General features: G+C 44.7%; 1 protein-coding gene across 9 annotated transcripts in view; it reads left to right on the top strand.

Moving 5' to 3' along the window:
* NTM (neurotrimin) overlaps positions 1-26,082 on the top strand; it is an 813,345-nt gene that overhangs the window by 761,848 nt on the left and 25,415 nt on the right. For all 9 annotated transcript variants that reach the window (XM_053367507.1, XM_053367508.1, XM_053367509.1 and 6 more), the window contains one exon: positions 24,700-24,834. In XM_053367507.1, coding sequence (XP_053223482.1) covers positions 24,700-24,834 — 135 coding nt within the window. The remainder of the gene's footprint in view (positions 1-24,699; positions 24,835-26,082) is intronic.

Below are 26,082 nucleotides of genomic sequence, written 5' to 3' on the forward strand. Positions count from 1 at the left end.
TTGTGCTATTGATTAAAGCTGAATGCCAATGGCTGTATTGTTGTAAACATTTTAATAAAATTATCTCCATAAAATATTCTCCTTCTGAAGTAAGCCCACTGCTAGTCTGAGTCCTGTTGGGTGTTGGCCACACTCAAACTTGCCATGGGCCTACTCTGCCTTTTTTTTACCCCAGAACCGCTGGGGTATAAAACCAGGATCCCACCACAGCTGCAAGATATGGGCATTTGTTTGTTTTTCTATAACACCACCCTTCATCCAAGGATCACAGAGTGGTTTACAATATAAAGACACAAAAATACATAACATAGTAGCAAACATAAATAATAAACCCCATCTCTCTCTCTCAATCTCACACACACACACAAACACACACACACACACACACACACAGAGAGAGAGAGAGAGAGAGAGAGAGAGAGAGATATTAAAAGGCCATTGATTGTTTAATTAGCCAAAGGCCTGGGAGAAGAGGAATGCTTTTGCCTGGAGCCTACAGAAGTGTAAAAAAGGCACCAGGCAAGCCTCCCTGGGGACAGCATTCCACAAACAGGGAGCCACCACAGAAAAGGCCCATTCTCGTGTTGTCACACACGAAGAAGGGCCTCAGATGACGATCACAGGGTTCTGGTCTGTTCCTATAAGGAGAGGTCCATCTCTTTTTTTGCATTTATATTCCACCATTTTTTTCTCTCTGAAGAGCTCAAGGCGGCATACGTGGCTCCCCCCCCCCATTTAATCCACCCAACAGCCACGTGAGATAGGCTAGGCTGAGAGGGACAGTGCTTGGCCCAAGGTCACCCAGTGAGCTTCACAGATTCGAACCCTGGTCTCTAGTGAAAATAACACACAAAAGTGCATTACATAAGGGGAAACAGTTTTGCCAAAATGTGTAGTTTAGGGGAAATTGCAGACAACAACGTGTATGTTAGGAGAAATTTGCACTAAAATGCTGGTGAATTTTCACGAGCACTTTAAAAGCACACAACTGAGGTGGAACTATGAACAAGTGAACTGAAGATTGGCAAAAAAATGAGAAAGTGGGAGGAACCAAGAAATGACAAGTTTGGCCATCCCTCTTGGCTGCAGCTCTGCAGACTTTGGCTTTTCCAGCCTCACCCAGAGGTGATGGAGACCTTCAGCAGACACTGCAGACGCTCTGCATCCTTTCCCTCCCTAACTCTCTCTTCCCTCCCTGCTTGAGGTAGCAATGGGAGTCTGCCCATTCTCACCTCTTGCCCCTTTGTGCCAAGCCTACCCTTCCTGCAGCCTGTCTTCGAGTGTTGCCATTTCCCGACTGGCCTGCTGACACTCCCCCCCCCCCCCCCGTTCTGACAGATGAGTCCCCATCAGCCAGGGGCCTTACGAAGCGAGACACTGTCCTCCAGCTTGTAGATGGCAATCTCTTTAATGTACCCGCTCTGGCTTATCTCCGCTGCTCCACGGGAGACACATCACTCTGTTATTTATACCTTTCTGTTTCGGGCCCACTGCTGCTGCGGATGCTGCCGTCGCCACCGCCTCTTGCCTGCCTCTAGAGAGGACATGGGGACCTTATTGACATGCCAGTGCTATTAGCAAACTCTGCTGGGTTCCTTTGAGTCGTGTTAGTAATATCGGCCTCATGCCTGCCTCATTATCCTTTCTTGATTCTGGCACCCCTGGGATCCCTTCACTGGAGATGCTGGAAAGGGAACCTAGGGATTTATGCATGCAAAACTATGTACGGTGCTTCGGAGTGAGAGACAGTAGACAAGCCCAGAAGGATTATGGGAACTGAAGTACACAGGGCCCTCAGCTATATCATTCTGTATGATAAATGCAAATGAAGGTGACTGGCAGAGACCTTGGATTATTTATTTATTTTTAAACTACACACAACTACAATAAAAATGAAAATCCACATTATTGCATTGATCTGCCGAAAATTCTGTTGAGGGGACTTTTGGAAGGAAGGAACCAGCTGCTGCTTTGCCTTGAAGGTATCCTAGTTGTTCAGACTATTATTTATTGAGTGTATCTTGTTTTTCCTCTGCAGATCAGTTTACAGATATTTCCTGGCAGAGTTTGTTATAATCTGCAGCTAGTCACTGCCTGTGCAGCAGGAAGCGGGGAGAATTGTGCAGTGGAGACGTAAAGTTTTTCTGCAGTTGGGTGTACAGAGTTTAACAGGAGATGAGGGAAAACAAAGAAGGCAGAAAGAAGATATTGCAGATGAAATACCTTTCAGTCTTCATAACCTTATCCTAATATTTAATACAGAGTCGTTTGATTACTTCTTCATTTCTCACTAAGCACCTCCACTTTTCCCTTTTTATTTTATTTCCCTGGCTTCACTATTCCTTCATTGCTTCTTCCCATTGCTTCTTTCATTTAGGAAAGGTTTGGCAGGTGTGGGGGAGAAATACACCTTGGGGGTTCAAGTACAGGGACTTACACCAAATTCCCAACTGGTCATACTTTATTAAGTAATGCATCACTGGACAGAGTTCAAAGAGTCAGCAAGAGCACTGGCGGAAGAAGAGGAGGGAAGCATACTGCTCCCGGCACCACAATCCCGGTGGGGTGCCATCGCGGCTGCCCCACCCTGCGCTGGGTGCCACACCCCCGCAGGTGGCACATCACGGCCCCAGGATGTGTGCCATGCCCCTGCGGGCGGCGCGCCACGCCCCCAAGACATGTGCCAGCCACACCCCCTCTTGCTCTCTGCCACTGAGCAAGAGCATTTCTATTGGGATACATATTCTTAGCCATCATTTACCCAGCGACCTTCTGCCATTCCAGCACGCAACCATCTCTCATCCAACCACAATCCCTGAAAACCCTTATTCAACCCATTCTTCACTGTATGTAATAGAACCCTTTTTGTACCTTATCTGGATATGTTTTTCACTTTAACATACAGCTGTTAGATTCCTCCTTACCAGTTTTGTGGTCAGGTTGCATTCTTGTGTACATGATATGGACCTCACTGATAATGAGGTTGTTGTTTTTAATCCACATCAGGGGTGCCCATGGATGAAGCACAGAGGCTGCACCAGGTGTTTGTACAGCAGAGTTAGTTTGTTCGGCTTAAGTGGTTGTATCTGTGAACAGCCTCCCACAACAAAACATACCGAAGTGATGTACACCAAAAACAAATTACACTAATAAAATTAAGTAAGCGTATTAGAAACATAATCAAAGAGAAAACATAGAAGCAGATGTAGCTGGACTTCGTTTCCCATCAGCCTCAGCCAACATGGTCAATGTCCAGAGATGATACGAGCTGTATTCCAGCAACATCTGGAGATGTGATACATGATTAAATTCTGGGTAAATTTCCAGGTGAACAAGTAGCTTATTGACTGTTGATACCACAATGTAGTGGGGAGGACGCTGTTGGATGGGTTCATCTATCATTGATAGCCACAAAATTACTCTTGCAGGCACTGACTTCTTCTTCTTCTTTCTTCTTCTTTGTATACCACCCTTCATGTGAAGAGCACCGGGCAGTTCAGGCAGGGCACAGTTGTTGCAGACAGGGTGGGAGGAGTCTAAAAGCCAGATAAAAGAAAGGACTTCTTCACATGGTACATAATTAAACTATGGAACTCACTCCCATAAGAGGCAATGATGGTCACCAACTTGGATGGCTTTCAAATTCATGGAGGAGAAAGCTATCGATGGTGATGAGCCATGATGGCTATGCTCTGCCTCCAATTGTGGAGGCAGCAGTGTTTCTGAATACCAGTTGCTGGAAACCACAGGAGGGGTGAGGGCTCTTGTACTTGAATCCTGCTTGTGGTTTCCCTACAGGCATCTGCTTGGCCACGGGATGCTGCACTAGATGGGCCACTGCCCTGACCCAACAGGCTCTTCTTGTATTCTTATGCTCAGTGAATTTCCATGTGTATAAAAGAAAGGGTTTTCGTAATGAATGTGTTTCCTGTCAAAAGGGCACCAGAGCGGGTGGAGGGGATGGTCAGGAGCAAGCTTTTTGCTGATTTACTTAAGTTGCTTGCTAATTGCTCTGCTGCAGCCACTTGCGTTCTGCTTGGCTTCTTCGCCTGACAGCACAAGTTATCATCTGCTCTCTCGGAGGCTGGGCTGCTCTCGCCAGCTGTTGATGGTGCACTGCCAGGTTACAGCCGCTCCTCCCCCAGAATGCACTGGGGCAGCCGTCTCCTGAACCTGCCAATCCCCCTCCGTTCAGGGAGGCCATTAGCAATATGGATGGAAGCAAAGCATCCCAGGGCTATACAGGTGGAAGGCTGGGCTGGCTGTAGGAGGTGGGGGAGCAACAGATCCTGGACTTGCTGGAGAGGTTTTAAAAAGATGATTGCTCATGTCAGCTCAGAACCACCAGTGGAGTGGAGCGGGTGGGGGCAGCCGAGCTGATTCTTTAGCCGTGTGCGCTGTTAAATTTTGCTGAGTTTTGCTGAAGTCCTTTTTATGTTGCAAAACTGCCTACCAGGGCAACTCTCGGGGCAAAGGCTTGCTGTCAGATCTGCTTTATTCCTTTGCGAGATTTTCTTCAAGCTCTCCGCCCCCTAGGGAACTCTTTGCACGTTAACGTCTTTGCTGAGGAACCACTGGAATGTCTGCTAAAGGAACCCTGCAAGTTGCAGAGGATTATGGGAGAATGCTGTCAGATATATCCACAGTTCAGGCAGGGCACTGTTGTTGGGCCTCCAGCATTCTTTGAGCAGAAGAGTAGGGGATGCTGGAGGAATTTGATCTTTGTAAATTCCTTTGTGAACTGACCTGATCCAAACCTCCTTGCTTCGTTTGCAGATTTGAACATAGCTTCCCACCAAATTTCACAGTTCCCATAAGTTCACATGGAGTTCTCAACTGAAAAAAAAAAGCAAGCATTAAAATACAAGATAAAATGCATGCTGTGCAAGAAAATATGTGGAGAAAATATGTATATTGGAGAAAAGGTTTTAGCATGCAGAAGGCTCACAACTTATGAAGATGGTACTGTTCTGGAGATTGACACGCAAAGGCAAAATCTAACAAAGTCTAGAAGACCCCCAGAACTGCCCTTGTGTGATTATCCCTACTTTATTGGGCTCTGGGAAGGTTGTGTGATATCTTGTGGAGCCTTTGTGAGATCTCACAAGGTCTCAGGGGCTCCCCTTGAGTGTTTTCCCCGCTCTCCATTAATTAATTAATTAATTAATTAATTTTACTGCCACCCACAAAAGCTGCAATAGTATAAGTGAATCCCATTTAAGTTGTGGCTCTACTGTATATGTTTAAATGACAATGTACATAAGGCTGTATGTTAGTCATACACAAAGTATTACCAGGCCACCTGCACAGCTGTCCTTTTAAGTGCTATGATAAAACTCTGAACAGTAATTATTTCCCCATAAGGATTCTGGGAGCTGTAGTTCATTAAGGGTGCTGAGACCCCTGTCCTCCTCCCAGAGCCACAAGCCTCAGAGTTCTTTGTTGGTGGTTGATGACCCATCTAAGAGGTATCCTTGGGCCTCAGCTGATGGAGGTTGCCAAGGTGATGGGTGTGTGAGAGAGGTGACAAGAAAAGAGTGTCTTTATCAAGGCATGCTGGGAAGTAGAAGGTGGAGAACAAAATACAGATCCATCTTGGACAGGCTGGCTGAAGAGAGGCTGGGAGAGATGCCTTGGACTTCTGTGCTGCACTGTTGTGGGGAACAAGTCTTCTTGAGATGACCATGCTGTAAGATCTGGACTAACTCCAACCAAACTCAGGTGTAAATACAGTGGTACTTCTGGTTGCAAACGGGATCCGTTTCGGAGCCCCATTCGCAAAATGAGCAGAACGCAACCTTCTGCGCATGCGCATGATGTCATTTTGCGTGTCTGCGCATGTGCGAGTGGCAAAACCCAGAAGTAACCCTTTCCAGTACTTCCGGGTTGCCGCGGGACGTATCCTGAAAGAACGTAACATGAAGCGGACGTAACAAGAAGTATGACAGTATATGAAAAAACCAAATTCCTTAAAGCTACAGCAGTTTCTGCTGCATCTTGATTATCAAACGGACCCAGACCCTTGGTGAGTGCCTAGAACCGCCCCCCCTAGAATCTTGCTACTGCTCAGCAGAGAGTGGGGGTGGCACCCAACTTTTGTAACACTATTAGCTGTGGATTAATGCAGAAACTGGGCGAGATGGACTTATTGGTGTGCACATCTGGTGACAGTGAGAGAGAAGAGAAAGAGATTAAGGTAGAATCATAAAATTGTAGGGTTGGAAGGGATCCTGAGGGTCATTTAGTCCAACTTCCTTCAATGCAGAAATCATAATTAAACAATCCTTGGAAGATGTCCATCCAACTTCTGTTTAAAAACCTCCAAAGAAGGAGAGCCCACCACCTTCCAAGATGGTCCGTTCCACTGTTAAACAGCTCTTACTGCCAGAAAGTTCTTTCAGATGTTTAGTCGGAATCTCCCTTCTTGCAGTTTGAATCCATTGTTTCAGGTCCTCCCCTCTGGAGCAGCAGAGCTTGCTCCACCTTCCATGTGCCAGCCCTTCAGATATTTGAAGATGGCTGTCATGCCACATCTCAGTGATCAGTTCTCAAATGTATCTGCTCTTAAATGCCACACCATTCCAGAAAGTACCCCTTTACAAGGCAATCTGAATGCTGAATTTGTGTGTGAAGAGGGACAGCGGGGACATGAATCCTAGCATGATACAGAATTTCCTGCCTTCAATTTCCATAGATGGTGGTGGTCTATCAGTCTCTAAATGAAGGTTGCCCTCCATCACTGATCTCCCTGAGAAATCCATAAGAGGTTTCTAAGGAACCCCAGAACTCCCTGGGGATAAGCCACTGTTCTGGAAGGTGTGCTTGTGAGTTTAAGATAAGGAAGTGTCCCAAGGAAAGGAAGACTTCAGTTTTGTCTGAGGTTTGACACAGGCTTTGATTGCAGGCAACCTGTATGTGGAATCCACGCAGGCTGTGGGCCAGAGGAGCATGGCAAATTAGCACAGCTGAGTAAACCAGCTCATTAACCTTACACCTCACTCTGTTGTCTCGGCTAACAAGTGCTTTTGTTTGTGGATTTCAGAAGCTGCTTTTAATTAGGTGAGGTCTGAGTGATTTACAAAATTAATCCCCATGGAGAAGCACTGGGCATTTCCCTGGCATTGCCTCTAGAGAGTGTGTGGCATAAGAAAAAAAAAGAGGAACTTGTTTAAGGTTCAACCACAAAGCAAATCTCATTATTCTCGAAAGTGGGAGGGTGTTGGTTGAGTGGCAAACCCAATGCAATTTATGTAGGTATGTTGTTGTTTTTTCCAGACACTACCTCTGAGGCTGGGGGGTGATTCTTGCAAAGTTACCGTATTTTTCGCCCTGTAGGACGCACTTTTCCCACTCCAAAAATGAAGGGGAAATGTCTGTGCATCCTATGGGGCGAATGCAGGCTTTCGCTGAAGCCTGGAGAGCGAGGGGGGTCGGTGCGCACCGACCCCTCTCGCTCTCCAGGCTTCAGGAAGCTATCCGCAAGCCGTGGGAGAGCTGCGCGACTTCGCACAGCTCTCCCACGGCTAGTGGAGAGCTTGCCTGCACCCAGAAGCTTGGGGCGCGCTGAGCTCAGCACGTCCCAGGCTTCGGCCTTCGCACAGCTCTTGGCTAGCCGTGGGAGAGCTGCGCGTTGTCGTGTAGCTCTCCCACGGCTTGCGGATAGCAGCCTGTTCTGGGGGCTGGGGGGGAAATAATTTTTTTTTCTTTATTTCCCCCCCCCCCAAAAAAAACCAACTTGGTGCATCCTATGGGCTGGTGTGCCCTATGGGGCGAAAAATACGGTAGTTTTCAGGGCTGGTGCCCAAAGAAAAAAAATCTTAGGGTACAATGATGTATGGAGAAAATCTCAATGCCATCCACTGCCCTGAAGGCATCTATCAACAGGGCAGCTGTGCTGTTGGAGGAGTACTCTTGCTCTCCTCTGTTTGTTCTGAAGTTTTTTTAAAAAAAAATGGTTTCCCTTATATTGGAAACAATGGGAGTGAAAGAAGAGAAAGAGAGCTAGATTGGCTCCTGTGCTGGTCTAAATTTCACCCCCATTTGAAAGTGTATCGGGGTGCTTGTGTGGCTTTGGAGAAGCTCAGATCCAATCCATTTCCCCATCTTCCCTGGCATGCCTCCAAACTGCCCTAACAAGTCACCTTGGGGGCCCAACTCACATCAGAGCTGCAAACCTGGTTGGTCCAGGTTGTGGAAGTTGTTGCAGTGCTGGAGAGGATCTGAGGATACGACTTCACGTCCCCCTCTTGGATATTAGAGCTCTGTCTCCAATCTCCAGAAGTAAGCAGCAATGTATCCTGTGACCCCTGGGAAATCCTCCCAAGAACTTTAGGACTGCACCCATAATAGGGTTGCCATATGTCCTCTTTTTCTAGGACACACCCTCTTTTTCACGGGTAGAGTCATCATAGCGATTCATAGTTAAAAGTAGAAGTCGGCAAATGTGTCCTCTTTTTTGCTCTTCAAAATATGGCAGCCCTAAATTAGTTGCACATGTTCTAGTTGATCACGTGATTCATTTATTGATTAAATCTGCATTCATATCCAAAGGAGGAAAGGGAATAGTTTAGCTAGTGCAGCAGCTCAGAACAAATTAAATGGTGCACTTCATGATAAAGCATGAAACTCAGTGCATAGAATTGATACCCCAAGAAGCTCCATTGGATACCTTCCTATTTTCCTAACATGAAAAATGGTGGATGCAATTGGTTGTGGACAGTTATAAATAAAGCAAACACCTCTAGTTCCATGGATCCAATTTACATTTTCTATATAGCAGCGTAAAGAGTATTCACTAGGCTGTAATTAAATGTTTAGCATTGGTGTCATGTAATGCATTATTACTATTCGATCGTATGCCAAATAAAAATGACTAAATTCATATTTATATGCAAGTTTGTAATACACTTTGTAAGAAATTCCTTGTTGATTCAATTAGGAGTTTAAGTTCCAAAACTTTCAGAAGCACCTGTCAATTATTTGACTTCTTAGCCAGCCAGTGACATTTCTGGCTTAGCCCTATAATAAAACAGGAACAGAGTAAGATATATGTGGTCAGTGTTGCTTTTCTGGTATTGTTTCAGAAAGTGCAAAACAGGTAGGTTCACATTTACGTGCAAACTGAATCAAATTTCACCCCCAGTTCATGGTTGCTGGATTAGAATTCCTGACAGGCTGGTTTTGCATGTGGATACATTTTTTAAAACATGGGAGTACCTTTGAACATGTGATACACACGCACACACGCGCGCACACACACACACACACACACACACACAAAGCAGCAGTACTATTTTTCTAGGGAAAAAAGGGTGCTAGAACTCACCTTGTTTTCTTATAATGGCAATGGCACCCACCAGACAGGTGCTGGAACTGAGTTCTGGCAAATTCCAGCTGTAAAAAAAAAGCCCTGCCCAGCAGGGGCAAATTTAGGTCACTGCAAACAATGTGGTCAGACTGGGGATTCAACTGAAAAGGACACTTTCTCAAAGATTCAGAAAGGGGGCATGAAGGCTCTAACAGGGTCCTAGGGTCCTAGAGTCCTCCACCATCCTTCTCAAAGCTGGGCAAATACTGGGCTTCAGGAAGAAGGTAAGAGGGCTCTAGGACCCTGCCAAAGCCTCTCACCTACTTCCCAAAGCCAAGGCCAACCCCTGCCCTCAGCAGTCCAAAATGGTTCAGTCTGGCGAAAGCCGCACCTGTGATATGGGCTTTGCCTGAGGAGAATAACCCCTGCCCCAAAGCACCATTTCCCCTTATTTATTTCCCCTTATTTATCCCTCATTGCAAGAAGTGAGGCTACAGAGGGCCTTCTCGGTAGTGGAGCCCGCCCTGTGGAACGCCCTCCCATCAGATGTCAAAGAGATAAACAATTACCTGACATTCAGAAGACATCTTAAGGCAGCAGTTCAGGGAAGTTTTTAATATGTAACTGTTTTTAACACTTGATTGGGAGCCACCCAGAGTGGCTGAGGAAACTCAGCCAGATGGGCGGGGTATAAATTATTATTATTATTATTATTATTATTATTATTATTATTATTATTATTATTTTATTCAATTTATACACCGCCCTATACCCAGAGGTCTCAGAGTACCTCACAAACAAGACCACAACATATAAAATCAAACCAAAAACAATAACCCAGTAAAAACAAAACAAAAAAGAGCCACATTCTAAAAGGGTGTTGGATGTCAATACGATCAGCCAAAGGCCTGGGTAAAAAGGAACGTTTTTGTCTAGCGCCTTCTCCTTCTTTGCACAGCCAATCAGAACAAGCTGCACACCCAGCCACCCAAATCAGCTGCAGCAGAGCAGAGGTGGGATCTCATTCCTGTAGATGAATCAATAGTCCTTTTTGTGCAATTAGCCTATGAATAGGGAATGTGTATTTGATGAAAACTGGCTCTTGCCTGTTCAATTTTCCAGCTTGTATTATACTACTATTATTATTAATAGTAATAATAACATCAGCTGCCAGAGCTGGCCTCCGCAGCCCCGAGGAATGAGTGATCTTAATATTAATGCCTGCTGTATTTCAGCCCCTAATTGTGCCCTTTTAGAGGGATCCTTTTAAAAGTTCACAAAAGCTGTTTCAACGAGGAGAAATTGAATGAGGCCTGATCATGACAGCAGGGAGCTCTCAGGAGAGTCTAGCGAGCTGCAGCTATTAAAGTCTCCAACAGAATGCTTTGCCTCCGGTGGTAAGAGAGAAGAGTCTTTGGAACCATTTAACGGCGGTTTGCTAGATTCAAGGATATAGGAAAGTGGCGTATGTACATTTTGCACTGAAAATAAATGTGAATTTGAGGGAATGAACAGTACGGATTGCCTTGCCATGGCCTCATGCAAATACTCCAAAGCTCAGAATAACAAAATCACATATCTTCCAAGTGTCCCAATTTTCCAGGGACAGTCCCAGAATTAAGAGCAGAAAACAAGGTTGTTTCATATTCCATGTGAAAGCCTTTGAGATGTCGAGGGAGCCTACAACTGCCTCCCCTTCTCTCCCATCTCTGCACTAATATGAACACCAGTTACTCTAGGGCCCAAAATACAGGAAAAGGCTGTTTGCCTTTCAGTGCTGGCTGTGGGTTTCCCAGAGGCTGACCGCTGCAGGAAGTAGGATTCTGGGCAAGATCAGGAATCTGGTCTAATCCAGAAGGACTCTTTTGTTTGTATGTTGTTTGCATTAAACCCAAGTCATGCTTATTCACTCTTGTTCCTTGCTACTTTTCTCCCCACTTTTCTCATCCCCCAACTATCAAACTTTAAACCAGTGTTTCCCAAACTTGGGTCTCCAGCTGCTTTTGGATTGCAATTCCCATCATCCCAGCCTAGTGGTCTTGCTAGCTAGGGATGATGGGAGTTGTAGTCCAAAAACAGCTGCAGACCCAACAGCTGCTAAAATTCTAGGCATATGATAAGGCTACCGATGGCTACTAGCCATGTTGTCTATGCTCTGACTCCACTGTCAAAGGCAGCATACTTCTAGGGATCACAAGTGGGGAGAGTGTTGTTGTGCTCAAATCCTGCTTGTGGGCTTCCCATGGATGTGTGGTTGCCTTCTGTAGAACAGGATGCTAGACTTGATCCAGCAAAGCTTTTCTTACATTCTTATTTCTCATGCTCTCCTTTCCCTTCTGCCTGAAGAGCAAAATTACAGCCTGGCTGCACATAGGAAAGGTTGTCGAGTGGGCTCAAGGAGGAACGGGGCAGGAGGTCCAGTGGATGCAGGCTTCCTGAATGTACTGGGGCATTTAAAAGCGACGTCTCAGGGCGCTTGTGGTATTTGAATGCCAGTTGATATCTATATGGCTCTGCTTCCGGCATATGTTCTGGTGCTTAATATATAACAGTGATGTGTGTAAAGCGGCCAGCGGAGACGGTGACTCATCCACCCTGGCAATCTGTTAAGGCAAGGATGAAGTTTATTTTTACAGGCCAAAAGGTATTGAAGATGATCGTGATTACATTTAGCCATTGCTGCATCTTGTGGTAGCAAAATCCATCGTGAAGAAGTGTCTGAAGAAGTACTCCATCCACTTTCTCCAAGCCATGCAGATGTTTTTTAAACTTCTATCACATTGCATCTTACTCAACTTTTTTATAAAATAAAAAGTCAAAAACGATGCAACCGTTCCTCGTAGGGGATGGTTTTGTGGTGTTATTGTTACCGTTCCTCATAGTTCCATCCCCTTGATCATTTTGGTGGCCCTTTCCTGGACTGCTTCCAACTCTGCAATATCCTTTTTGAGGTGAGGCGACCAGAACTCTATAAAGTATTCCAGATGTGGTCACACCATAGGCTTGTATGCAAAACAAAATGCAGTCATACCTCGGGATGAATACGCTTCAGGTTGAGCGATTTTGGGTTGCACTCCCCGGCGACCTGGAAGTAACGGAATGCGTTACTTCCAGGTTTCGCTGCTTGTACATGAGCAGACGCTCAAAATGATGTTGCACGCATGCGCAGAAGCGGCAAAACGTGACCCATGCACACGCAGATGCGTCTTACGTTCCTTTCAGGATGTGAACAGGGCTCCAGAATGGATCCCATTCGCATCCAGAGGTACAACTGTAAAAAAATTCCTTCCAGTAGTATCTGAGAGACCAACTAAGTTTGTTACTTGTATGAGCTTCCGTGTGCATGCACACTTCTTCAGATACCAAGTATGCATGCACACAAAAGCTCATACCAATAACAAACTTAGTTGGTCTCTAACGTGTTACTGGAAGGATTTTTTTTATTTTGTTTCGACTACAACACGGCTACCTACCTGTACTTAGGCTTGTATGATAGCATTATGTATAACAGCATTGCAATCTTGCCAATTTTATTCATAATACTTTCCTTTGTGATCCTTAAATGTTACAATGGATATAACACAGCAAGGTATGCCTGTGTATACTAAGGAGACTTCTAGACCATCACTGTTTTGTGGGAAGGATCCAAGAGCATCTTGAAACTCACCCAATTGAAGCCAATGCAATTCTGGGCTGCATCAATAGGAGTATAGCATCTAGATCAAGGGAAGTAATAGTGCCACTGTATTCTGATCTGGTCAGACCTCACCTGGAGTACTGTGTCCAGTTCTGGGCACCACAGTTCAAGAAGGACACTGACAAACTGGAACGTGTCCAGAGGAGGGCAACCAAAATGGTCAAAGGCCTGGAAACGATGCCTTATGAGGAACGGCTAAGGGAGCTGGGCATGTTTAGCCTGGAGAAGAGGAGGTTAAGGGGTGATATGATAGCCGTGTTCAAATATATAAAAGGATGTCACATAGAGGAGGGAGAAAGGTTGTTTTCTGCTGCTCCAGAGAAGCGGACACGGAGCAATGGATCCAAACTACAAGAAAGAAGATTCCACCTAAACATTAGGAAGAACGTCCTGACAGTAAGAGCTGTTCGACAGTGGAATTTGCTGCCAAGGAGTGTGGTGGAGTCTCCTTCTGTGGAGGTCTTTAAGCAGAGGCTTGACAACCATATGTCAGGAGTGCTCTGATGGTGTTTCCTGCTTGGCAGGGGGTTGGACTCGATGGCCCTTGTGGTCTATTCCAACTCTATGATTCTATGATTCTATGAAGTGGATTATAGTGCTCTTCTGATCTAGCATAACAAATCCACTTTTTAAAATTAAAAACAAAGAAACAGATTTCCTTATGGTTTGCAAACTGATGGGAAAATGCAGTGCAAAGGATGGGATGAAGGATTAATGAGATGATGAGTGCTGACTGTCATATAACTCCCCCATAAACAGATCAGTGCTGACTCTCTGAGACACATGAGTGGGACTGAGCAACTGAATTGTGCCTAACCCAGATGACCCTTCACAGAAGACCGTCCTCTACTGGTTCAGTCCAAAGCCAATTTAAAAGATCCCTTTGAAGGAAAAAAATGGGGCTCTTTTTGTGACTATGCAGGCAGCTGACTAGGCAAGCAGTCACACTGCTCACCTGGCCACATTCTTCCCCATCCCCAACGTAAATGATTCAGTTGTGATACCTGCATAGCAGGGTGTTGTACCAGATGACCTGTAGGGTCTGTTCCAACCATACATTTTTATGACTCTATAAAGACCAGACATAGTCTAAGCACCCCATAAGCTTTGTGCAAGTGAATCGGGATGAACACTGAATAAGCAGGATGTCTGCAGGCAGGGCTGGATTAACCATTAAGCAAAATAAGCACATGCTCAGGGTGTCAAGGGAAGGAGGGCATGAAATAAATTTTCCATTGCCGGATTTACCAGGGACCATATGGTGCAGCTGAAGCAGGTTGCATAAAAAACGCTCCCAGGATAAATTTTATACACACACACACATAAACACACACACACACAAACAACAACAACATAGTAATAATACAGATTAATGAAATATGGTTTATTGTTTTTATATATTTTGAATTATGGGGGCACCAAAATCTTTCAAGTGCTTAGGCCCTCTAAAGGTCTTAATCTGGCCCTGTCTGCAAGTACCCTGAGATGCTCTTATGCTACCTCCCCAAACTCTCTCCCTTCTATCTTATAGGTACCATAAATAAATGCATCTTCTATGTGCCAGCTGCCCTGGGACCTTGGAAACCATAACCTCCTCTGTGTTCTGTTGCTTTTTTGTCAGAGTGCATGCTGTTATTTACAGATTGCGTTGACTTAACCCCTGCCCCACTCCCTGGGTCCAGTCTATTTGTTTCCTCCATTCCTGGTGGTCGCTAATGCACAAAATTTGTCTCCGAGTCTCTCAACAAGGCTTCCCATTATAAACAGGCAAAAAGAAGAAAGTAAAGGGACAGGGCTCATGGAGCGTTGTGGTTCAGCAATTACTCTCAATCTGTGCCTTCCTCAGTGGAGAGATAAAATGGCTGGTAGCATCCAGCAGGGGATGCTGCAGAAAAGACTATATTAAATCTCATTTTATAGGGGCAAAGAGGTGTTGGGAAAAGATAATAATGTATTCCGCAGGCTGGAATCTGGCAAATAAACATCCGGCTTGGAACGGGATCCGTGTTTTATTTGCTAGGCGGTGCACTTAAATGGTCTCAGCTGGATTGGGATTTTAAAAAGCTTTATGGCTTTAGATTTTATTTACTGCTCTTGTGTCCATCAAAATACAGCTTTACTTTAAAGTGTTTTGGGTTTTTATTTTATTTTATTTAATGGAACAATAACATCACAAAACTCGTAAGGAAATCCCTACTCCATGTACTTCCATACAGGGTTTTTCCCAGATGAGAGTCTTAATTTCATTTTTGAATTTATTAAATTTATATTCTGCCATTCATCAAGAGACCACAGGCCAGTTTACCACATAAAACACAACATACATAATATAATAATAATAAAAAGAGGGGGGAGACAAATACCAGAGAGAAAGGGAGAGAGAGAGAGAGAGATGGTTTTAGAGAATTAGATGCATGCTGTTTGTTTATCTGTCTCATTTATATTCCACTTTTCCTCCAAGGAGCTTGAGGTACTGTCCATCGTTCTCATTCTTTCTGTTTCATTCTCATAATAACCCTGTGAGGTTGGTTAGGCTGAGAGGTAGTGACTAGTCGAACGCTATCCTGTTAACTTCATGGCTGAGTGGGGATTTGAACCCTGGTCTCCCAGGTCTACATCCAGAGCTCTAACCACTACACCGCGGTGGTTCAAGATGTCTTTCCACAAATCCTGTGTGAGTATTTTTGTGGATGAAAGCATGCTACTTGATAAGGACACTGAAAGAGTGGAAATTGCTGGTGCTTTTTATTCCCTCCATATCTTAAATTATGGTGCTGGAGGAGACTCTTGAGAGTCCCATGGACTGCAAGAAGATCAAACCTCTCCATTCTGAAGGAAATCAGCCCTGAGTGCTCACTGGAAGGACAGATCGTGAAGCTGAGGCTCCAATACTCTGGCCACCTCATGAAAATAGAAGAGTCCCTGGAAAAGACTCTGATGTTGGGAAAGATGGAGGGCACAAGGAGAAGGGGACGACAGAGGATGAGATGGTTGGATAGTGTTCTCAAAGCTACCAGCATGAGTTTGACCAAATTGCGGGAGGCAGTGAAAGACAGAAGTGCCTGGCGTGCTCTGGACATGGGGTCACGAAGAGTCAGACACGACTAAACAACAACATCTGGAACAGAAATCAATGCAGTTGCTTTTGTTTATATGCGATCATTACATAATTGATCACCACCACCACCCCATTTGCTTTGTGCTTCCTCTGAACTTAAATGAATGGTGTGGAATAGCATAAGGATAAAATAATCAAGTATGTAAAAATTCTGCCACAGCAAGATGAACGACGCAGCTTTAGTCAGAAGCCAAGCTGCAGCAGAATGGAAACAGCGCTGCATTGAAATCAATGCCACCCTACATCTCTGCTTGTACAGTGCAACTATGGTGTACACAGAGTATACACTCATTGCTTGTGAATAACTGCATGAGTGTACAGCTGAACCGTCTGTACAGATTGTACACTTGTTGAATGTAACTTGTGAACAGCCTTTATGTTGAGGCCGATTGTGGAAGCGTTCAGAGGCCTGCTGTGAGCAGCTTCCCAGTGCTCACTTCAGTGCATCCAGAGCCTGCCATTGCTCCAGTAAGCCAACAGCAGTAGAAATAGGGGAGAGAAGAAAGAAGGTGCAGACAGCAAGAGAAGAAGGAGAAATAGAAGGAGGAACTCAATCTTCCTTTTTTTAAAAAAAAAGATATTTATTAAGATTTTCAATTTTTTATACAAACAAAAAACAAACAAACAAATTAAAAAAGACATATAGTTCATAATACAATCTTTTCAGTAACATATTTCTCTGACCTCCTCATACCTCCCCTTCATGTATTCCATTTCAGATTATTTGTTCAGCAAATCCTTAACTTAAAGCATTACAGCTTATAATATCACCTTATTTTCTATCCAAACTCTTTTTTTCATCCATGTTCCTTTATATCATTACAGCTAGAAACCATTCAGCATTCCTTAATTTTACAATATTTCTGTAAATAGTCCTTAATTTTTTTCCAATCTTCTTCTGCCGACTCTTCTCCCTGGTCACGGATTCTGCTCGTCATTTCTGCCAATCCCATACAGTCAATCAGTTTCATCTGCCATTCTTCCAGAGTGGGTAGATCTTGCGTCTTCCAATACTTTGCGATGAGTATTCTTGCTGCTGTTGTAGCATACATAAAAAAAGTTCTGTCCTTCTTTGGCACCACTTGGCCGGCCATGCCCAAGAGAAAGGCCTCTGGTTTCTTCAAGAAGGTATATTTAAATACCTTTTTCAATTCATTATATATCATTTCCCAGAAAGCCTTAATCCTAGGGCACGTCCACCAAAGGTGAAAGAATGTACCTTCATTTTCCTTACATTTCCAACATTTGTTATCGGGCAAATGATAGATTTTTGCAAGCTTGACTGGGGTCATGTACCACCGGAGGAACTCAATCTTCCTGTCTATCTGCTTTGGCTTCCGATTTCCACTTCTACCCCATTCTGACATTCACTTGCTGCTTTTGCAACGTGACCCCTGCATAAGCTGGAACATGTTATTGGTTCTTGCTTTGTTTCAACTATTTGTAGTAAAGTATTTATTCTGCTGAAAATGGAAAGGGTGCAAGAGAGGCTTCCAGATATCAGTTCTGCCAGCCCTTGCCATCAGCCTTGTAGTCTAAATGACATGACACAAAAGGAAAATGGACTGGGGAGGCAGGAAGAGGAAAAGAAAGAAAGAAAGCTCATACACTAGTTCTTAGTAATGAACAGCTGGAATGGAGAGAGTTGAAGGAGGAGAGGAGCTAATAGTTGCTGGTCTCTCAGCTGAGCCAATGGGGAGGCCCTCTGTTGTAGATAGGATGGAATAACTGATGGTAGATCACAACACTTCTAACCTCTGTCCTACTACCCATTGGATTGATAGTTGACTTCCCATAAGCCATGAAACCGGACACCTGGAGACTAGCCTTTTCTTGATGCTGGCACATGATGTGGTGTTCATTCTGTCTTCATGTAACTATTAACATGGATCCGGCTTCCTACTTCACCTATAAACATTCATTGAAAGTGTGATGGTGGTGGGCAATCCATCTTTTGCCCCCTTTAGCCACCCTGACTCCTAGCACAGCAGAGTGATTAAAGGGTGCTAAAGGGTACCAAATCCATCTTAAGTGACCTTGAGCATGTGCCTTTAGCTTTCCCTGCTGGGATCATCATTCATTCCATGTTCAACTTAATCTGCACTATCCTGGAAGAACAAAGAGAGAGAAGGGAAGCTCTTAGTGCTGAATTTTCCTGCCTCACATTCAGAGATTTTATTTTATTTTTAAATTACCCACATAATCAAGATGCTTGACAGATTCCATCTTTGTGAATTCCAGTATGAGCTGACCTGCTCTTTAACTATTGTAGGAATTGGAACACAGTTGTCCAGAGGTTTCCCAAAATAACCAAAACAATGATTGGTGCATGTGTGTACATGCACAATCGTATCCTGCTGTCTTCTACTTAGAGTAGACCCATGGAAATGAACAGACTTAAGTTAGTTGTGTTTATAGCTAAACAAGCTATAGCTTAGGGGCCCACTCTCTTGGGGCCCCCAAATATACTTCTTCTTAATTGCATTTCAGTTCAACAATTACTTTGATAAAATACATACCGTATTTTTTGCTCTATAAGACGCAGCAGATCATAAGACGCACCTAATTTTTGTTGGAGGAAAACAAGAAAAAAAATATTCTGAATCTCAGAAGCCAGAACAAGAGGGATCGCTGCACAGTGAAAGCAGCGATCCCTCTTGCTGCTCTGGCTTCTGGGATAGCTGTGCAGCCTGCATTCGCTCCATAAGACACACACACATTTCCCCTTACTTTTTAGGATGGAAAAAGTGAGTCCTATAGAGCAAAAATACGGTATTTTGTTATGTGCAAATGGCTTTAGATACCTATTAGGTCCATGAATTACCATATAGCATAGAGTCAACACAAAAAAAACAGTGACAATTTGTTGTTGACAAAGGACAGCTGGACTTATAAAGGGCCCCATTACCTTCAGTAGCCTAGGGCCTCATCAAACCTAAATCCGGCCCTGGTTGTGTCTTATTAATTTCAGCGGGTCCTTGTGCAAAAGTGACACAGGCTGGAAACAGAGTGATCTATCGACCCCTGCCCACAAAGTTACTTTGAAGCCTGTTGTGTGTTGACAAAATCAAGCCCAACTCCCTTTTACCTTAGGAACAATCCAAACACCAGCAATGAGGTGTGTGGTGCTTTTCCAGCTGCTCAGGATTTTTGGCACACACTTCAGTGTGGGCTATGCTCTCTAAATGGCCTGCATCTACTTGAGGGAAGAAATTCAGTTCTTTGTTAATTAGGAAGCCAGCGAGCTTTTTGTTGCCTATATATATATATATATATATATATATATATATATATATAATACAGAGAGAAGTGAAATTTGTGCATGGACTGTATTCAGGCTCTTGGCAGCATATTCACTTTATCAGCAGAACACACTGTTCTACTGGGACACCGATTCTAGGTCAGCCATAAAGGGATCCTTCCCCCATTTTCATGTGTATTTATTTCAGTGTATTCAGGGCAGCTCTTGGAACACAAAACTGCAGTTGTGTTTTTTTCCTTTCTCCCACCCGCAACCCCTCCACCCAAACCAAAGGATATTGATTTTGGAATAATGCCTTCAACACCATGCCCTTCGGTTATGCTGGATACTGATGAGCTCAGCATTTTCTCCCCCAAAGCTAAGGGAGGGTGCTAAGGGAATCCCAGAACTGGGAACTCAGAGGCATCCGGATGTTAACAATTCATCATCGCGGCAATAGGGAAGGCACAGGTTGCATAATGATGCATCAACAAGTCTCAGCTCCTTTCAGGCTTCTCGGGAAGGGATGCTCTAAAAAGTTCATCTGTGAGGTAGAAGAGTCTGAGGGGCAGACTGAGGAAATATGCTCTTTCCTTCAAAAGCTGCTGTCACAATTTATTAGTCATTTGTCAAGGTGTGACAGGACTCATTTTGTTTTGACACAACCAGCTAGTGCAGCTGCTCTTCAGGAATTTTTGAGGTGTGGGTGTTTGTGGAAGATTCAGAATGTGTGGGACTCCTTGGACTTGTCCCCCCCTTGAACTTCAACCCCCACCTTCCTTTTCAATTCATTGAGTGAGTCCCCTGAGTAGGAATTAAAGTTATTGCTGTGTCAAAAACAAAAACAAAAAACCAAACCCATCTTCCAATTTCTTGAAAATGTTCTTCCCCTGTGAAAGAGGCTCCAGCGTTTCTGCTTTGTTCTCAGAGCGTGTTATAATTTCCACAGAAGTTTGGTGCATGGTTTTGAAATTACCTTGTGGCGGCGAAAAAACCTGAGGGTGGTGTGTGCTTTCTCCTCTCTTTCCAGGAAACATTGCACCAGAAGCTGCCCAAATTGGATGTTGTTAAAAAGATTAGGCAAATTCATGGAGGAAAAGGTGATCAATGGCTACTAGCCACAATGGCTATGTTCTACCTCAGGAGTCAGCAACTTTTCCAGCAGGGGGCCGGTCCACTGTCCCTCAGACCTTGTGCGGGGGCCGGACTATATTTTGAAAGAAAAAAAATGAACAAATTCCTATGCCCTACAAATTATCCAGAGGTGCATTTTAAATAAAAGGACACATTCTACTCATGTAAAAACACACTGATTCCCGGACCATCCATGGGCCAGATTTAGAAAGTGATTGGGCCGGATCTGGCCCCCGGGTCTTAGTTTGCCTCCCCATGTTCTACCTCCACTGTCAGAGGAAGTATGCCTCTAAATGCCAGCTGCTGGAAACCAGAGGCAGGGAGAATGCTCTTGTCCTCAGGCCCTGTTTGCATGTTTCCCACAGGCATCTGGTTAGCCATTGCGAGAACAGGATGCTGGAGTACTGACAGGCCTTTGGCCTCACCCAGTGGGACTCTTCTTGTGCCCTGGCTTTTTGCGCTTCCTGATCTGAAAAAAAGCCTCTTGGGAGAAGTTGCCTCATGATACCTTTCTCTGGGTTTTCACTGAAGCCTGGACACCCAGGGAAGCTGCAGAGCACAGGCCACTGGGGAGATGATTGGTAGCATGAAAGAAGACACACCCACAAACAGCCACCAGCCACCTCAAAAGTAAATCAGTCTTAACAAAAACCATGAAAACTCACCCATGAGAATTTCACCAAAGTTTCCAAATTCCAAAAAGTTGACTTTAAGCAAAGGTTAGCAGGGAATAAAAGAACAAGGTCTGAGTTTTTGTATGGAAGGCCACAGGGGGCAGCGACTATTTCTGACTTAAGTAGAGGTAGAGGTACCCCTGCCCGTACGGGCCAGTCTTGACAGACTCTAGGGTTGTGCGCCCATCTCACTCAAGAGGCCGGGGGCCAGCGCTGTCCGGAGACACTTCCGGGTCACATGGCCAGCGTGACGAAGCTGCTCTGGCGAGCCAGCGCAGCACACGGAAACGCCGTTTACCTTCCCGCTAGTAAGCGGTCCCTATTTATCTACTTGCACCCGGGGGTGCTTTCGAACTGCTAGGTTGGCAGGCGCTGGGACCGAACAACGGGAGCGCGCCCCGCCACGGGGATTCGAACCGCCGACCTTTCGATCGGCAAGCCCTAGGCGCTGAGGCTTTTACCCACAGCGCCACCCGCGTCCCCCGACTTAAGTAGATCCATCCAATTTATTCATTTCTATGAAAGACTTGGCTGAGAAGTTAACTAAGTACCCTCTTTTAAAACAATTCTCTGAAAAGCAAAGCAAGGCTCTTTCTGTTACAAGGGCTCTTAATCCTTTCTCCTTCCAAGGTAAGGAACAAATCATGTTTGGAAGACATGAGGGTTTAGTAAAGGATGGCTACATATTCAGAAAGCATGCTTAAGCTGCCCACATTTATAGTAGGGTGTTGCCTTGAGAAACCATTGTTTTCAATCTGCAGCCTTGAGAAAATAAGATCGCAAGCCCTCTAACATTTTTCTGATGAAAATAGGGATGTTTAATAATAATAATAATAATAATAATAATAATAATAATAATACCCTGCCCATCTGACTGGGTTGCCTAGTTACTCTGGGCAGCTTCCAATATATATAATACAACATTAAATAGATGCCTTCAGATGTTTTCTGAAGGTTGTATAGTTACTTACCTCCTTGGCTCAGGAGTCACTTAACTCCATACCCTCCAACATTTCTCCGATGAAAATAGGGATGTCCTAAGGAAAACTGGGACATTCCAGGATCAAATCAGAAACTGGGATGGCTTCTGTAAATCTGGGACAGTCCCTGGAAAATAGGGACACTTGGAGGGGTCTGAGATCAGGACCTGTCAGTTATAAACATGGGCCATCCATTGGCTACAGGTGGTTTTCTTGGCAATCCTGTCCAAATTCATCATTCTTTGACAGGAGCGCTCTAATAATATTGCTGGTGTGTGTGAAAGAGAGAGTGGTCTGGTGCATGGGGCTCACCCTATGGGAGAGATAGAGTCAAAGAGGCACTGCTAGGCATGTTTGCACAGGTTATAATTTGGGGTTGCAGCAACCCTCTGGGGATCAGTAGGAACCTTTGCTTTATCAGAGGTGTGGAAGACAGCTTTTGTATTGTTGCATGCCACCCCCACCCCAATCTCTGAGTGATGAGAGATTCAAAGGGTTCAAGGCACTTTCCCAGAGTTTGTTTTCCTTGGAAGGAGGGAAAGCAGAGACATTGAGGACTTTCCTTCCTGCTGGCTCTGTGTCTCTCCAGGGGAAGGACTTGGGGAGAAATAGTTCAGTAACTGCTTGACATTTCCAGCTTCTGTTGTTTTCCCCCCTGGGAGCTCTGCAGACCCCCTCTCTCCTTCCCTGATAACAGAGGGGAGGCCCCCAGTGGGTGCTGCTGGCCTGTAGCAGGAGTTCACAGAGCTCTTGCGGCAACCAGGAAGCCTCAAGGCGTAGCTGCCTCTGTACAGTCTGCCGTCTGGGATGAGGGGGAGGAAATAATCAGTAATGGGAAGGCACTGGTGAATGTAATGGCAAAGAGGGATTTCAGTTCCCATCATGGTCCCTATGCAGTGTCCTGGCTGGCACAGTCATCTCTCATTCACACTGCTGCACCCTCCCAGGAATGTATTTGAGATGCACCCATGCGCTGTATGGTCACTGTCATTTATAAGAGGACTGCAGACGTACAGCTCTCACTGCAAGATTTTGCATGCCCCTGGGTATTTGCAGAAGGGCATTCTGTCTTCCTGTAAAACTAGCTCAGTCCCTGTTTGGGGGGCACGTTATATGTGTGTACTGTATCTCCCCCCCCCATAAAACATTCTCACTGCCATTGTCGTCCAGTTCCAGAAACAGCTGTCCACAGCTAATTTATTTCCTAATGCTGCAGCAATGTTAATTTATAAATTACACTGGTAATTCGAGCTATTATTAATTTCAGATGGTGTAGGGCAAGACTAATTAAAATATGACACCAATTGCCACACATATGTACCAAGGACTAACATTTAAAATTAATAGGAATATTAAGTGTGACACCGGTCTCAGAGATGCTCTGCTCAGTAATTACAACACCCGGACTGTAAAAGATTTGATAAAAGGAGATGGGGAGATTTAAGAGAAATAAATAAGGTATTTATGTCTCTCTTCCTCCTCACCCTTCTGCCATCCTTTAAAGGGATTGGTAAAGTTTCTTCCTTCCTTTCCCCACATTTCAAAATCAAACTTGAACTTTCCAATTTGCAAAAAAATGACTCACTATACCAAAGGTATTTTAATGCTGATATAATCTAATGGTTTTGCATTTTGAGGGAATGTCTGAACTGCAAATGCAATCCAGTTTGAAACTAGTTTATCTCATTTTACTTTATCCCAAGACTGCATACTCACCATACATTTAAAGCACATAGCTTCCCCTAAAGAATGCAGGGAATTGTAGTCTGTGAAGGGTGCTGGGAAATGCAGCTCTTTGGGGGTAAATTACAGTTCCCAGGATTCTTTGGAAAAAGCCATGTGCTTTGAGTGTATGCTGTGTGCACAACCTTTGAGCCTTGGGAATTGTATTGGGGAGGGGGTGGATTCCTTTTTGCTTATCCCTTTCATGACATTCCGGTTCTTGATATTATTGAGGCGGCGGTGGCAACCATGGCAGTGAAACTGGGGCAAAACCAGTTTATGTCTATACCTTAAACATATCCCTAGTACTATGGAGATTCTCTCCTTTTACCAACTGCCCCCACCACTGCAGGAAAGCACTCTTATTTCTTTTGGTAATGTGTGTACAAATGCATGACTCAAGTCTGCTGAAGGGGGTCATCAATGTAAGCTAAATGAGGCTAAGTATGCACTTTGATTTGGCTTGAAAGCCATGGACCGGGGATTTCTCCTCTTGACAGTGAAGGGAACTCCCTGCTCCCCACACACATTTTCAAAGGAGGCAGCGGGTTTGGTGTCTTCCGCACGTGGATTATCAATGGCAGCCTGCCAAGCTTGGCTGCCTACCACCTCATTTATATATAATGCTCCTTTCCTCCACATCAAGATATCCAGGCAAACAAATGGAAAGGATCGTTTTAAGGGCTGTATCTAGAACTCCCATCAGCAGCAGCAGTGCCAGGTGAAAGATGCATGCCCAGAGAACATTGTGCACTGTTTCTAGGTATCTCACCAGCCACATTGTCCTGCTGCATAGTCAAGGTTGGTCCTTTTCTTTCTTCTACAGCTGTGGGATTCATGAGCGAAGACGAGTACTTGGAGATCACCGGCATCACTCGGGAGCAGTCAGGGGAGTACGAATGCAGTGCATCCAACGATGTTGCCACTCCTGTGGTGCGGAGAGTAAAAGTCACAGTGAACTGTGAGTATTGGGTAGGTTGTTGCAGGGCAGGGTGTAGGTTGCTGCAGCTTAGCAGTCGTGGGGGTGCTGCTGCTGGAAGGATTTCCACAGTCTTTCTTGCTGCATTTTCTGTGTTTCCTTGGCATATTCTCTGCACCTTTTAATACCTGCAAGAGATAAATTAAATACCTGCAAGTGATAAAATAAGAACATATGAAGCTACCTTACATGAAGCTGGTCCAACCTGAAACCTTCTGAGTCGTATCCAATGTAGCGCTAAGTTAAAGTTATGTAGCAGTATACTTGTTTCACTAGCAAAAAAAAAAAGGTTTTGTGCTAGCAGAATGTCATTGAGCATGAGAATGCATAAGCAGATTGCTGGTCACTTTATTGCGCTGTGGATTGACCATTCTGTTGCATGAGTTCTGCTAGTGCAGGCATAGGCAAACTCGGCCCTCCAGATGTTTTGGGACTACAGCTCCCATCATCCCTAGCTAACAGGACCAGTGGCCAGGGATGATGGGAATTGTAGTCTCAAAACATCTGGAAGGCCGAGTTTGTCTGTGCCTGTGCTAGTGCGACGGTTGTGTTGGATTCCTCTGTTGCAGAACACTAAAACTCAGCCATCCACTAAAGAATGTTGGATATGGTGCCCTGCATGAAAAGTGCATGCTTTGCCTTTGAGCTACAAACTGACATTTGTTGCACCACAGTAAATCTTCCAAAAGGGGGCTGAACAGTAACTTGGTAAATTGGGAGCATCTCTTTCTAGTGACATCCCAGCAGAAATGATGCTGCCTAGACCAAATGTCCAGTTCACCCAATGAATGGGTCACACATGTCTGCATGTTTGCATACTGATTTACACACATACCCCGCATTTCAGAACTCAGACAAGTGCACACATTTCTCATACACACACATGTAAGTCCATAGTCAATTAGGCATACACATGTGTTTGTTGTCACATTCCTGCATGGACTTGCATGCATTTGCACACACGAGCATTCTCAAAACACACATCTTGCACCAACAGGACTTGAAAAGTGGCAGAGAGTTGAGGATGCATTGATCAAGTGGGCAGGAGTTAGAAAGTGGAACTGTGTGGGCAGTGGTAGTGTCTAAGAGATAGTTTGGAGCTGGTTCCTTTGAGAATGCGTGTAAAATAGCCTTTGAGTATTCACTGCCAGGATCTGGTCACTGACTCTTCAAGCGCATCTGGCCAAGGAACCTTCTGCTGTTGGCAGTTTGTTTTTGGCACAAGCAAAA

The sequence above is a fragment of the Podarcis raffonei genome, chromosome 15 (genome assembly GCF_027172205.1).
Source record: "Podarcis raffonei isolate rPodRaf1 chromosome 15, rPodRaf1.pri, whole genome shotgun sequence".
Taxonomy (NCBI): Eukaryota; Metazoa; Chordata; class Lepidosauria; order Squamata; family Lacertidae; genus Podarcis; species Podarcis raffonei.